At 42.2% G+C, this 14,204-nt stretch overlaps 1 protein-coding gene across 2 annotated transcripts in view; it reads right to left on the minus strand.

The window, feature by feature from the left end:
• Positions 1 to 678: 678 nt before the first annotated feature.
• Positions 679 to 14,204, minus strand: part of LOC122927912 (transcriptional regulator QRICH1-like) — a 39,257-nt gene continuing 25,731 nt past the window's right edge. For both annotated transcript variants that reach the window (XM_044280247.1, XM_044280246.1), the window contains exons 9-10: positions 12,752 to 12,842; positions 679 to 2,064 (exon numbers count right to left, since the gene is read on the minus strand). In XM_044280247.1, coding sequence (XP_044136182.1) covers positions 1,875 to 2,064; positions 12,752 to 12,842 — 281 coding nt within the window. In that variant the 3' untranslated portion in view covers positions 679 to 1,874. The remainder of the gene's footprint in view (positions 2,065 to 12,751; positions 12,843 to 14,204) is intronic.

Consider the following 14,204-nt stretch of genomic DNA (forward strand, 5'->3'; position numbering starts at 1 on the left):
CGTGCCGAACCCAGTGACCATTTCATCCCCTGCTGGAAAAGGAGTGCGGCGAGATTGGTCAGCGATGCTAAAAGCCAGAGTGGGCGGGGTTATCTGCTGTTTGTGATATAGTGGGAGGAGGGAAGGCACTGCTGGGGGCGTAGAGTATGTTCCAAGGAGAGGCGTGCTTGGGCTCTGCTGGAGGGCGGGCCTGCCTACTCAATGGGGGTGGGAGGGTCGGGTTCTTGGGCACTTTTGAACAAAAATAACACCCCTCTGGAAACCTTACTGGCTAATTTGCATAAGGAATAAAGTGGATTTTTTCAAGATAGGAAACCAAGCAGGAAGTAAAGAAAAGCACATCTGGAAAGGAGGTAGTAAGTGCTGCAAAACAATAGTTTTAGTTAAATGGTGATGATTCTGGTGACAGATTTATTTTAAATCTATTCTAAAGCCTTCTTCTAGATCTATTCGCTCAGCCACAAGTCCAGACCATGCTGGATATGTACCGTATACAACTTTTCAAAAACCTCCTTTGATAAGATATGGAAAAATAAAATAAAATTACACAGACTTAAGAAACCAGGCATATTGCTGTATGAATATACCCTTACAACAATAAGGCACCAAGGCCCATCCAGGGATAAAATCTAAATAATGGTATAAAACAAATTAAATAGGTTTCTACAGCCAACAAAATACATTCAATTGCGATTTTTATTTCAAATCAAAATTAGTGCTCAATCTGTATTAAATAACAAAGATACCAGAAATCTAGCATACATCAGATATAACAAACTCATTTACCTATTAGTGATTTCCATGTTAAATCTTCTGTGAAAATATACAAATCTCCCTGTAAAAGTGAACTTACTAAAAACACAAGTAATCAAAATTTACATTACAGTCACCACTGAAAGAAATCCAAGTGCCTGGATTGTGTTAAGGCACGGCATGACTGGATTTTTGAGGTAAGGTTGTATAGTTTTTCTTTTCTCAGCATGATGTGCAATCCCTCTGTGCAAACACAAATGTAGGTGTTAACCAATAAAGTGTCAAATCCGTAGTGACATTTTACTTAGGCACAAATTACACCCACTACGTCAAACACAAAGGCTGGAAATAATCCAACAGCATTGAAGTTTCCCATGAACCCGGTTTACACTTTCTTTCATAACAGCAACTAATGAACAGAAAAAAAAAAAGAACAAAATAACATGGTTTCATCTCCCCATCGCATGTAGACATTTTTTTTAGAATGTCTATTTCTTGCAAAGACCTGAGTATTTCCTTGGAAACTCTGTTCCTCTGCAAGTAGGCCAGTCATGGAAGCCTTCTCCTTTCGTAAAGGAAAAAAACAGTACGATTCCATAATTTCAGCATGTTTCATTCAGAACATGATTATGGTTGCATTGCACTAAACTGATTAATAAATTATACAAATGCTAAGCGCTTGTTACAAACAATGATTTCATAAAGTCTTCCGTATCGTACATATTTCTTAATCATAAGACTTAAGATAACAATTGATCTTATATGCATTCGCTTATATGCGCACAAAAAATGCAGAATATTTACAAAAAATAAAATAAAAAAGTAAATCTGGAGTGGAAATTTACTCCACACAAGTGATTTCAGCACTGCATATACAGTGTTACATAGTGCTCCATGTAGTGTCAGCATTAATTATATGTCCTAAAAAAAAATCTGCAGAATGTGCTTTTCGTACATTGCAAACATATCAACAGACTGTGGTCAGTAATGCTCTGTATTCTCAAAGCAATTGCTTTTCCTGTGGGATAGAGTACAGTAAAGAGTCTACACAGATTCTTCATGCTTTACAAACAGTTGTATATACAAAGTTCAAAATACAGGTATATAGTACAAGCTAGTCACTAATATGCAGAAATGCGGGATGAAGCATGAGCTTCCTGGACCTCTTTAACAAGTAAAATACGAGTCAGCATTTGCTCCATCACGTCCTCATTTACAGGCTGCCCAGAGTACCAGATGGGGCTATTAGGTGCAACTACTGGTTCAGGGACCAAATAGAAGGCATCGGTGGGTCCTCGGGCTCCCTGAGGACTGAAAAGAAAAAGAAGAGTAAATGAGTAACAGTCATATTGAAAATGGGAATACTTGCTAATATACATTATGTCACCTATGCACAGATATTCTAATATTAAAAATCTAAATACATTAATTTTTCATAGAAGTACATTACATTTTCTTAAAGGCAGAATATAAAGATAAGAAAAGACTGCAGAAAGCCTAGTCACCATCATGCAGGAGATCCCACAATAGTCACAAATAGGGTTGAGCAAATCAGGTTCGGATAGCTGTATCTGAACCAGATTCTTTTAAAAACTTTGTTAAGAATATAGGCTCCGTCCTACTGAGGAAAAAAAAAAAAAAAAAAAAAAGGTCTTCAACGGATGTCTTTCCAATGTTTCAGCAAATATAATGAGACTTACTTCGTCTCACCTATCACAAATTCGTTTAATCACAAATTAATGTATCAAATTACGAAGCTGAACTCAGCTTAGTTAGGACTCTTTCACATCTGCGGTCTTTTCTTCCGGCATAGAGTTCCGTCGTCGGGGCTCTATGCCGGAAGAATCCTGATCAGGATTATCCTAATGCATTCTGAATGGAGTGAAATCCGTTCAGGATGCATCAGGATGTCTTCAGTTCCGGACCGGAACGTTTTGTTGGCCGGGGAAAATACCGCAGCATGCTGCGCTTTTTGCTCTGGCCAAAAATCCTGAAGACTTGCCGCAAGGCCGGAATTCATGCCCATTGAAAGGCATTGATCCGGATCCAGCCTTAAGCTAAACGTCATTTCGGCGCATTGCCGGATCCGACGTTTAGCTTTTTCTCAATGGTTACCATGGCTGCCGGGACACTAAAGTCCTGGCAGCCATGGTAAAGTGTAGTGGGGAGCAGCATACTTACCGTCCGTGCGGCTCCCGGGGCGCTCCAGAGTGACGTCAGGGCGCCCCAAGCGCATGGATCACGTGACGTCATTCTGGAGCTCCTCGGGAGCCGCACGGACTGTAAGTATACCGCTCCCCACTACTACTATGGCAACCAGGACTTTAATAGCGTCCTGGCTGCCATAGTAACACTGAAAGCATTTTGAAGACGGATCCGTCTTTAAATGCTTTCAGTTCAATTGCGTTTTTCCGGATCCGGCGTGTAATTCCGGCAAGTGGAGTACACGCCGGATCCGGACAACGCAAGTGTGAAAGAGGCCTTAATGAGGTACGCGGCAGAGCTTGGTTTAATATTTTGATACAGTAATTTATGCCAATAAACAAATTGACTCGTGATAGAGGTGAGACGAAGTAAGACATTTGCTGAAACTTCAGAAAGACCTCCGTGGAGCACATACATTTTACAGTAGGATGGAGCCCATACACAAAGTTTTTAAAAGAATCGGGTTCTGATACAGCAAACCGAACCCAATTCGCTCAACCGTAGTCACATGAAACCTGTGAGGTCAAACAAAAGCATCTCTGGATGCAACTGGAGAAATGGTGTATTCAGATTTATAAGAAAAGTGTTTTCGAGCAACATAAACTAATCTCCCAGTTATGCCAGCAAATGCATTCAATGGAGCGTTCAAACAACCAAAATTGGAGACAATTATTCTATTTCTGTTAGGGCTCATGCATACAGCCAAGTTTTGGGGTCTACAAATCCCAGATCTGCAAACACGGATGCCAGCTGTTAGCATGCAGCCTTTTCTCAGCTGTCTAGAGGACAGTCCTATCCTCGTCTGTAAATCTGACAAGAATAGGGCATGTTCTATTTTTTGCAGGGTCGCGGAATGTACTTATAGATGGGGGCAGCACACAGGTGGTATTTTGTGTAGCATAGCGCTAGAAACCATAGAGGAAACCTGACGTACTTGATTATAGTCAATGGGAGCCATCGGGTGCTGGATCACACAATGAAAACCTAGCCTTATTAATATGCAGATATCTCTCCACCACATAATTCCAAGATATCTAAATAGTCTTTTTACTCAGCTAATAAAGAAGGTATCCTACAGCTAAAAAAAAAAAGTCTGTGTGACTAACATTTAAGGGATTGCATCTAGTGGTATAGATTCTGCAGAATTTTTTTTGTCTTTTAAAAGGGAAGCATCTATAGAGAACATGCCGTCTATACATGGAGGCTGAATTTTACATACACCAGGTTTTTTCTCTCTTTCCCTCCAAAGATAAGGTGCCTAAGCTAGGGCGTGGCCTGGGATGTGAGCGGCAGCAGCGCGAGTTAGCTCCCGCCACCTGTAACAAAAGCCTGCTCTGTGAGCTTACCCGAGCCTTCCTGGGGCTGACCACATTTTCCTCATACCGGCATTTATTGACCAGTGTCCTTCTGGTGGGGTCCCATGGCCAGAGGAAACACTAAGAAGAGTAAGAAGACGGCAGGAGGTGCTGAGGGCGGTGCGCAAGATGGCGCCGGCACGCTCCTCACTGTGAAGAAGCAGGGAAGAGCTGAAGGAGCCCTGTATGGAAGAGGATCTGGAGGTGGAGGAGGCAATCCAGACAAGAGAGGAAGGCTACTGCAGGAGGAGCCCAAGATGAAAATATGGCGGTTGGAGTGGCAGGGGCAGAGGAGGCAGTTCTGACAGAGGAGGAGGGGGCCATATCCCCCTAGAGTGCAGAGCCAACACTAAAATATGTCTTCAGGGCAGTTACCCAGTGTGGAGTGGCCCTGACAGAGCTACAACAAGGAGTTCTCCTTTATTCAACATGACCTGCAGAAAGTTAATGAAAGAATTGCAGAGGTGGAGGGCCACGTCAGTGAGGTGGAAGATAAGCTGCCCCCTCTAACCAGGGCATCCCGCACCCATGAACAGCAGATCTCAGCATTGATAGCCAAGACTGACGACCTAGAGAACCGCCTTAGATGCAACAATGTACGACTTCTGGGGATCCTTGAAAAAGTTGAGGGACAAGATGCTATGTCCTACTTTGAGAACTGGCTTAAATAAGTTTTTGGCACAGAGGTGCTTTCACCACTATATGCGGTGGACCGGGTGAACCGAGTCCCCACCAGACTTTTGCCACCTGAAGCACCCCACAAGACCTGTTCTGATTAAGTTACTTAACTACAGGGACCAGGATGCTATTTTGCAAGCTGCCAGAAACCGCCCTGACATCACCATTAATGCGAACAATTGCGTTTTTCTAAGACTCTTCCGCAGAAGTCCAAAAGAAGCGGACCCAGTTCTTGGATGTCAAATAGTGACTGGTATTTGCAAGTGTCCTATTCTATGTTGTACCCGGCACGTCTGCGGACGGCTGCTGTGGGATCTGTCCATTTCTTCAATGCACCAAAATACACGGCCACATTGATTGACCAGCATGAACGTCAGCTTCGGCAGGAGGAGAGATGATGGCCGTCCATTTATTTCAAGTTTGTACCCTCGGTTATCACTGAGTAACCTGTTGGGAAGTTAGCCATCTACTGTTCTACTACTGAACTGCCCACGAAGCATGGGCATCCTTTTATGGCGGGGGACAATCTCGCTCAGCAGAATTAGTTTGAAACATTGCTTTTATGTCCGGTTTCATGGAGGACTTGTGCCTCAGCCTGTTCGATGATGCAATGCAGGCACGATTTTCTGGTTCTGGTTTTTGTTGTTCCCTTTTTCTGGGGACTTTTTATACCATGTCCGTTTTGATGTTCTGTATCTGCAATTTCATGCCTGCTTGTTGGTACTTGCTGTGCCTTTTCATAGGTTAATACATTGATATCCAATTATTCTAGTCAGGATGGATGTTCATTGCCTTTAAGAGCCATACTCGACTATATTTACAATTTTGTATGTCTTGAGTAGGCCGAAGTAAGGTCACACAAAAGGTTTCTAATTTTTAGTGTTATTCTTCTCATGAATGTACCAGACTGAGAAGAATACTCCTCGTCCACTTATAAATTTATGACGGGAGATAAAGATAAGCTCTATGCAGCTGGTGATAATTACCTATACCATTAGGTATTTATTAGTGAAGCAAAATACATAATATATATGTATTCATTTAATGAGCCTTAGTCCTTAGCATAAGACAATCAGTAGGACATATAACAATATAATATAAAGTAATATACATAATTACATATGTTATGAAGACAACATGTATCCAGTATATTATATATATATTTCTCATTAGGAGAATATTAGTCTCTAAAAGAGTGTGAAGATGTGTGTTTTGTAACAATTATTCACATCTTTGGTATGACCGGAGGTACTGATCTCTCTGAGAAAACAAGGCCATTTATACTATTATGATACATAAATCAACAGTGTGAGAAACATTCAGAGAGACGCCTAGAGGTCTGTCTCTAATTGCTACAAGTGTCACAATTAATCCCTATAGCTTTGAATTAAAGCTTCTAAGGTCAAATGTATAGAATACGTTTTATTCAGACTTGCATAAGTTAACCCTTTATACTATGATGCAAATAGCTTACGTGCAGTGCCACCTAGGTATGAGTAGGTGACATTACAACAGTAGCAAAAGTCCATTATGGGTAACGTTATGATGTCTTTTTTTATCAATGGTCACGCCCATCCGACAACGATTGGAAAGTTCCAAACTAGGAAGGTGTGTCTAACTGATAAGTTTGTGATCATAAACCGTACACAGAGAGGAGAGAAAGAGAAAAGAGAAGTTAAGCTCTTTAGAAGGGTCTATCAGGATGAAAGCCATGGTGATATGCGCTATGATGGACCACTCAGCTTTTCTAGGAGCAGAAGTGAGATTCCTACCAGGACTTGGTAAGAGACAATAAAAATGAAATATCATTTTCTGTAAGACCAATTTGATAGTGTGGGTGAAATTATACCATCTAGATTGGCGAATAAATAAATACATTAATTTATCATCAAGATCCTAGATCCCTGTTATTTGTCTTAATAGTCTTACCAAAGGTCATGTGTGTGAAAATAGTCCAGGATGGGGTGGAAGGATACAGTTATCTCTTCTAAGTCATATCCTTGTATGGATTTGCCCATCTTGAAGTCATGTGATGTGTATTTGGGTAGAGGGGGCGGAATGCATTCAGCATTCCATATTGATGTCTAGGATTAGACATGCCCATCCTGATATGAGGTTCTCTCTGAACAGAGTAATGTATATAACTTATGTTCATATTTTGATATCCTAACCTAATAATAGCTTGGTTATAATGTGACAAGTAATTTCCACTCACATATATTGTTAAGCTTGTAATACTTTATATTAACGCTATATATATTCATTTGCATGTATCATTGTGTTTATTTACTTATATATGTTTATAACCTTGTAAGCAATAAATCTGCATATTTTTATACCTGTGTATTATTGTATAATGCAGAACTGCATTTTTATCATTAACGTCATCTCGCGTCAAAAGAACTTATTATCTGAGGAAATAGTTGGCCTCAGATGTGAATTGTATCAATTAGGTTGTCTACAATTCACCAGGTCATGATTTTAAGAATTATGACAAATTGTATACATTTTATGTTTTTATGACCATAATTAATAATTCTTAATTGAATTATTACCCCCCGACATACCATACCACCAGTGTATTGCCTTCATCTACAAAGCTCCTATTATGTTATCAGCTGGGTCATATTTCTGATGTTTAAGTATGGCTAGTGTAATTAATATTGTGAGCTGGAATGTGCGTGGCATGGGTGACCCGTCAAAGCGATTTGCTGTGATGGATTATCTACGCCCGTATTTACCTGCCATCGTATGTTTGCAAGAAACCCACTTTATGAAGAAGGGGGCACGGGCATTCCACAGGTCGTGGATGAGTCATACTTTCCATTCAGAGTTATCTAGCCATTACCGAGGGGTTAGCGTCCTGGTCCATAAATCAATTCCCTTCCAGGTTCAAATGTCCAGTATTGACCCTGAAGGCCGCTTTATTTGCATACACTGTACCATCTTCACGCAGGAGTATCTATTAGTATCACTATATATACCTCCACCTTATAGCAGTGTGGCGTTAAGAGGTGCCTTGACATTTATTAATGATAACCCTGATATACCCATTATTATGGCGAGAGACTTTAAAGGGAACCTGCCACCTCCAACAAACATCCCAAGCCGGCAGCAGTACCTGAGAGTAGCCAGCAGCATGTTTGTAACAATCCTTTTCTTCCTGCAGGCAGATGAAGCAAAAGCTGTAAAAACGTTCCTTAATCCCCTGCCGACGCGCTTCTCTAGTCAGGCTTGAAGTCAAGCGGGCAGCGGCCTCCTTGCATAAGTCATGGTAACCACACCCCCTTCACTGCCCCTTTGCTGTGACTGACAGCCGACTGTCGTGCATAAGCGCTGGTTACCGTGACTTGAAGCAAGGAGGCTGCTGCCTCCGTGACTTCAAACCTGACTAGAGAAGCGCGCCGGCAGGGGCTTAAAGAACGTTTCTTTTGCTTCATCTGCCTGCAGGAAGAAAAGGATCATTACAAACATGTTGCTGGCTACTCTCAGGTACTGCTGCCGGCTTGGGATGTTTGTTGGAGGTGACAGGTTCCCTTTAACAAACACTATTCAACCCTACAGGGATAGATATGGGGGGGTGCCGGCAGACACCGATGGTCCTGTATCATCCTTTGGTAGATTGTTGGAGGAGGTGGCTCTGATAGATTTGTGGCGTACCCGACATCCCAATGTACGTCAGTTCTCTTGCTATACCAGATCGCACAAGACTTTATCACACATTGATCAAGCACTGGGATCTGAGTTGGTGAGCAGACAAATTGTGGAGGTGAAGTACTTGGCTAGGGCTTTGTCTGACCAGTCCCCGTTGCTCCTGCGTCTGTCCGCCTCACCTGTGGACCAATCTCTCAACGGCTATGGACATTTAATGCTTTTCGATTACAGGTAATTGACTGTTCACACATTAGTTCTACTACAGTAGGAGTATTTTAATCTGAATGCAGGCTCAGCCGTGTGCAGGGTGATATGGGACGCCATGAAGGCTTGTCTAAGGGGAATGCCCATTCCGGGAATTAGTAGAGCCAAAATTAAAAGCCAACAGTTTGGAGAATTTTTGAGGGAATGGGTTGGGGGTAACAGAGGCGAACTTTGTGGAGAAGGGTGATCAGCTGTCTTTATCTGTCTGGAAGGAGGCACAGGATACATATAACTCGCATGTTGTGGAACTTGCCCGCACAAAGCAATCCTTTCAGCGACAGAAGTATTATGATGAGGGGGAGAAGGCTGGCCACCTACTAGCCCTTGTGGCTAGGGCACAGTCCACATCGGTATTTGTCACTGCTTTACGGGGGGTGGATAGAACGGACATTTTGGATAGCCAGGCAATAGTGTCTGTCTTTGGCTCCTTTTATGCCGATCTGTATCAGTCACGTCTAGGTTGTAATAAGGAAGATATATCATTATATTTACAGGAGGTATCCTTGCCTGGGCTGTCAGATGCCAGGAGGCCTCGAAGACGGGGGCGCTTCTGGCATCCATGCAGGAGGCTATTATAGTTCTCCCTAAGCTGGGGGAAGAAAAAAACAAAAAACTCCTCCAGGATTCATACCGACCTATATCATTGCTGCCCACAGACAAAGATGCGCCTCTCTAAGGTCATCTCCTCCCTCATACATATGGATCAGTCTGTATTTTTGCTGGCTAGATCCACGGCGGTTAATATCAGACACCTATATCTTAATATGCAGATTCCGGTGGAAAACCCAGGGGGATAGGGTCATCTGTTCCCTGGATGCCGTTAAGGCATTTGATAGTATTGAGTGCAGACATCCCAACCTGCAAAAACTAATTTCCGGGAGGTTTTCATTTTTTTTTTTATTTTTTTTTTCCTTCTTCTTCACGAACTTTTTATTACATTTTCCAAACATATGCAGTCACTTTGCTCTATGGTGTGTGTGTGTGGAGGACTGGGCTCATTACTCTGCCCCAAATTATCATATTTATGTATATGATTAAAGGGATTCTGTCACCACCTACAAGCCCTGTGAGCTAAACATATGCTCATGTCCAGGGTATCATTCTGATTTCTAAGGTGGCCTTATAAAAGCTATTTGTGGCTTTATTCTGCGGAAAAACTGGTTTTACTAACCTGTCAATCATTGAATAATGTGCCCAAGCAGGGGAGGTCTGTGGATGCATGATGCCCGGCCGCACGCATCGCCGTTCGTGCCCAGCGCCGCCTTCTACTCCTCAGTGCCGCCTCTCCCTCCCTACCCCTCCTCCCGCTTTGAGATCCCGCACGTGCGCACAGGCTCAGGGGAACCAGGCAGGGCTGCCCTTGATCTCAGTTATTGTTTGCACTAGCCATCGAGCCATTGGCCATGTCACAAAAGAAAATTGCATTATATGCAGACGATGCCTTGCTGTTCCTGGCCGAGGTTAGGGAATCCCTAACGGTGGTTATGGATGTGATCGATGCTTTTTGGCGCTACTCTGGCTTGGTTATAAATTGGAGCAAATCGTCCCTTCTCCCTATGGATAATTCTGTGATTTATGCTCAGACATGACTGTAAGTGCTGAGTGAATTTAAGTATTTGGTGGTGGTGGTGTCTAGGAAACTCCTGGAATATGAGAAGCTGAATTTATCCTCCCTTATAGGAAGATTTAAACAGAAAATGCATGTGTGGTCTAGGCTGCTGCTGTCGGTAGTAGGACGGATTAATCTTAAAATAATCTGGATGCCACAGTTACTTTAACTGCTACATAATTCTCCCATATGGTTGCCTCTCAGGTTTTTTCCCTCAATTAATAAGCTGTTTAGGGAGCTCATATGGAGAGGGGGCTCTGCACGGTTGAGGCGGGAGACTGGAGACTCTGCAAAGGAGTAAAACTGATGGAGATTGGCTCTCCCGAATCCGTGGGTGTATTTCTTAGCCGCTCAACCTCAGCATAGGCGGGGCTGGGAAAGAGGGGGGGGGGGGGCGGTTGAAGAGAGATACCCAAAATAGGTTACCGAGAGGCTTCCTGGCGGTACCAAACCTATACAAAGCGTTAGAGGGAGAAAAGCTGAAATTTCAGGTCTACGATACTTCTCTTGCCTAAGACGTGGTGGAACGTAATGGACATACAAGGTATAAAGGGCATCACGCAGTATACTTCAATATGGCACACTCCATGGTTGCCGCATCTGGGCTCCCTGCAGGGTATGGGAGGTTTGGCGTCACAGGGGCATTATCAGAGTTCACCAACTTCTTGATCATAATGTTCTTAAAACTTATGGAGCAAATTCAGACAGAAGCTGGTTTACCGTCCTGACTTTTATAGGTACCTACAGCTGTGCCATGCCTTCTGACCATGATGATAATATGTTGAACACTGTACATCAGAACAAAATCATTGCCCTTGTAGACCAAAGGAATTTGTCTGGGAGTTATTTCCCTGCTCTGTCAGGCTATACTGGACCTATTTCTGCGAGAATACCCAGTGAATAGTAGGGCAAAGTGGGAAGTAGAGGTGGGCCGTTAGAGGAAAACCAATGGCAGGAGATATTGGAGAGGACTCCGCAGCTCTCACTCAGTGAAGCCCAAAGGTTGTCACAATAGTACCTGATCCAGTTTGTACTCCAAATGTCCTTGATGTGTGGAGGATGCAGGTATGTTACACACATGCTGTGGTCATGCTCGGCCCTGGAGGGCTTTTGGCGCACAGTGTTGCATCTCATTAACTCCCTTTATGAAGTTACATTGGATCTGACCCAATTGGTTTGTGTATTGGGATACGTGGAGGACCTGCCAATCACTGATCTCAGAATGTTATATATGGCTCAAACTGATTGCCCAGCATTGGCTTGATGAGGGTAGTCCTAGTAGAACCGAATATATAGATTAATAGAATATAAAGATTAATTGGCTAATCAATCTGGAACAAGAGGTCTATAGGAAAAGGGGTGCTCTGACCAAATTTGAAAAGCTTTGGACTCCCTGGATTGATGCCCCTGGGCTGGCATCTAGGGAACACCAGAGATACCGATTAGGATTGGTGTGAGGGGTACTACTGCCTGCTGTGTGTATCTGGTTCCGTGTTTGGCGGTCTCTTACAAGACTTAGGGAATGTCTATCCACAATAAATTAAAATAAAATAAAAAGGGAAGCTGTGTCCGATAACAAAAGTTATCTTATCAACAGGATCAAAGATTTTATTCAAATGTATTGATGGGAGGAGCAGGTATTTGTCACGCTGAAATGATGGTGTGGCCGGGAGGAGAGGGATGTGGCGGATGGAGAGCTTCTTCAGGATATTTTGTGGGGGGAGGGTATGTGGGTGTTAGGGTTTTCTGTATGTAAAATTTATAATAGGTTAATAAAAAAGAAATTAAAAAAAACAATGTGCCTGAGCACCTATAATATAGTAACAGTGGCCACACATACTGTTCTGCAAAAATGCCAGAGTTGCCCCATGCAACCAGATTTCTGCTTTTGTTTTCTTGAGAGTATATTCAAAAAGAGGCCTCTAACGTCACATACGGGAGAGCCACTTTCCCTAGTGTGTTTTTAAATCAAATGAGCAACAAGTGGTTCAAAAGACAAATTAAACACTTCTGTAGAAAATATTCCCTTCCCCTTATTTCAGCTGTGTTACTGAAGCAGGAAAAAAAAACTAAATTGTCATCACTGAAGCTTCTTTCTGAAGAGAATATCCACCAAAAACATGCTATATGTTTAGAAAAGTCACACATTTCTGAGCAGATAATTCAAAAGCAACAGCCAAAAGGCAGGACTGAACAATGGCAACATAACCTTAACTGGTTTCTGAAGACATACCATTTAAAGCGATAGAAGTCATACAGTTTTATGGGACACTGTAGTGGGTTATCTGGATTCTCAAGTTGTTCTACGTAGGTTTCTTCTGCAACTGAAAACAAAAGCAATCTGTCATTTATATACAGCTCAAAAAACAGAAAGATAAAAAATAAAGTATGCTCTTTTTTATTTTAACTCCTTAACAACCACCGGCTATCTATTTGATGGAGTGTGGTGCTGTTGTCGCATCTACATATTTATTTATTTTTTCACTTTTCTCCAGTGAACAGGAAGGGAAGAGCAAATATTTGGTATGCTACAATATATTATGATAAAAATAGCTGTTGTGTCAGTTTTCTACTGCACAATAGACCCCCAGCATAGCCCCATTCTAGTCAATAGAGCCAGCTACAGTTCCCTTGCACAGCTTTGTGGCTGGGGGATGCTACAATGCTATCATTCTTTGGATAAGTGAGGATTCTAAAGGTTGGACCACTACCAATTAAACCTCCTTACAGTCACATTAAAATTGTAAAAACCCTTCCAAAAAGTTATCTTTTTTATTGTAGGTTTTTAATGTGTGTCTGCTGTAATCTTGTTGGACATGATTTGCATTTGAACCCCTTAGTGACAATGAATTTTAGCCTTAAAGGGACACTGACAGGCCCTATAAACATATTTAGTTATTCCTATGCAGTCATAGATCTACTAAAGTGTATTCCAATGATATAACAGTAGCCCCTGTCCGCATTGTAAACCATGTAAAAACAACTTTATATTCATCTGTCAATCACATTTCTTTATGCCCAAGGGGCGTTTTTTCTCATACCTTTGTGCCCAGCCGCGCCCCAACGGTCATTTCCTACCACCGCCCAGCTCATTATTATTCACTGCTCTGGGTGGCTCTTACATTCCATGATCCCGTCAGTCCCCGCGCATCCCTGATAGATATTTATCAGCATCGGCCTCAATCGGACCATCTGCACATGCGCCGGCACCCTCCCAAGCCTGTAATTGAATGCGCCTGCATCCGATCTCTCCTCCAAGGCACTCGTATCCAGCGCTTCAGAGCGCTGATGTCATCAGAAATTCAGATGGTTAATGCGCCTGTTTTTACATGGTTTACAATGCATACAGGGGCTACTGTTATATCATTGGAATACACTAATATTTCTATGACTGCATAGGAATAACTAAATATGTTTATAGGGCCTGTCAGTGTCCCTTTAAGGACCAATAATATTTTCCCACTGTGTTGTGGAATTTATTTAAGGCATTCATTGTCTGGTAAAAAATAACAACTTTATTATGTGGGTCACTACAAATGATAAAAAAATATTTATATATAGAAATTTGATATTAACTATTTTTATGACAGCATCATCTTCAGTACATGGGAAGATATCGCTGCAGCTAAAGTGAAAGTAAAAGCAGGATTTACCTGCGATTATTCTCCCGACTAGATTTCTAACAG

Source organism: Bufo gargarizans, chromosome 2, assembly GCF_014858855.1.
Source record: "Bufo gargarizans isolate SCDJY-AF-19 chromosome 2, ASM1485885v1, whole genome shotgun sequence".
Taxonomy (NCBI): domain Eukaryota; kingdom Metazoa; phylum Chordata; class Amphibia; order Anura; family Bufonidae; genus Bufo; species Bufo gargarizans.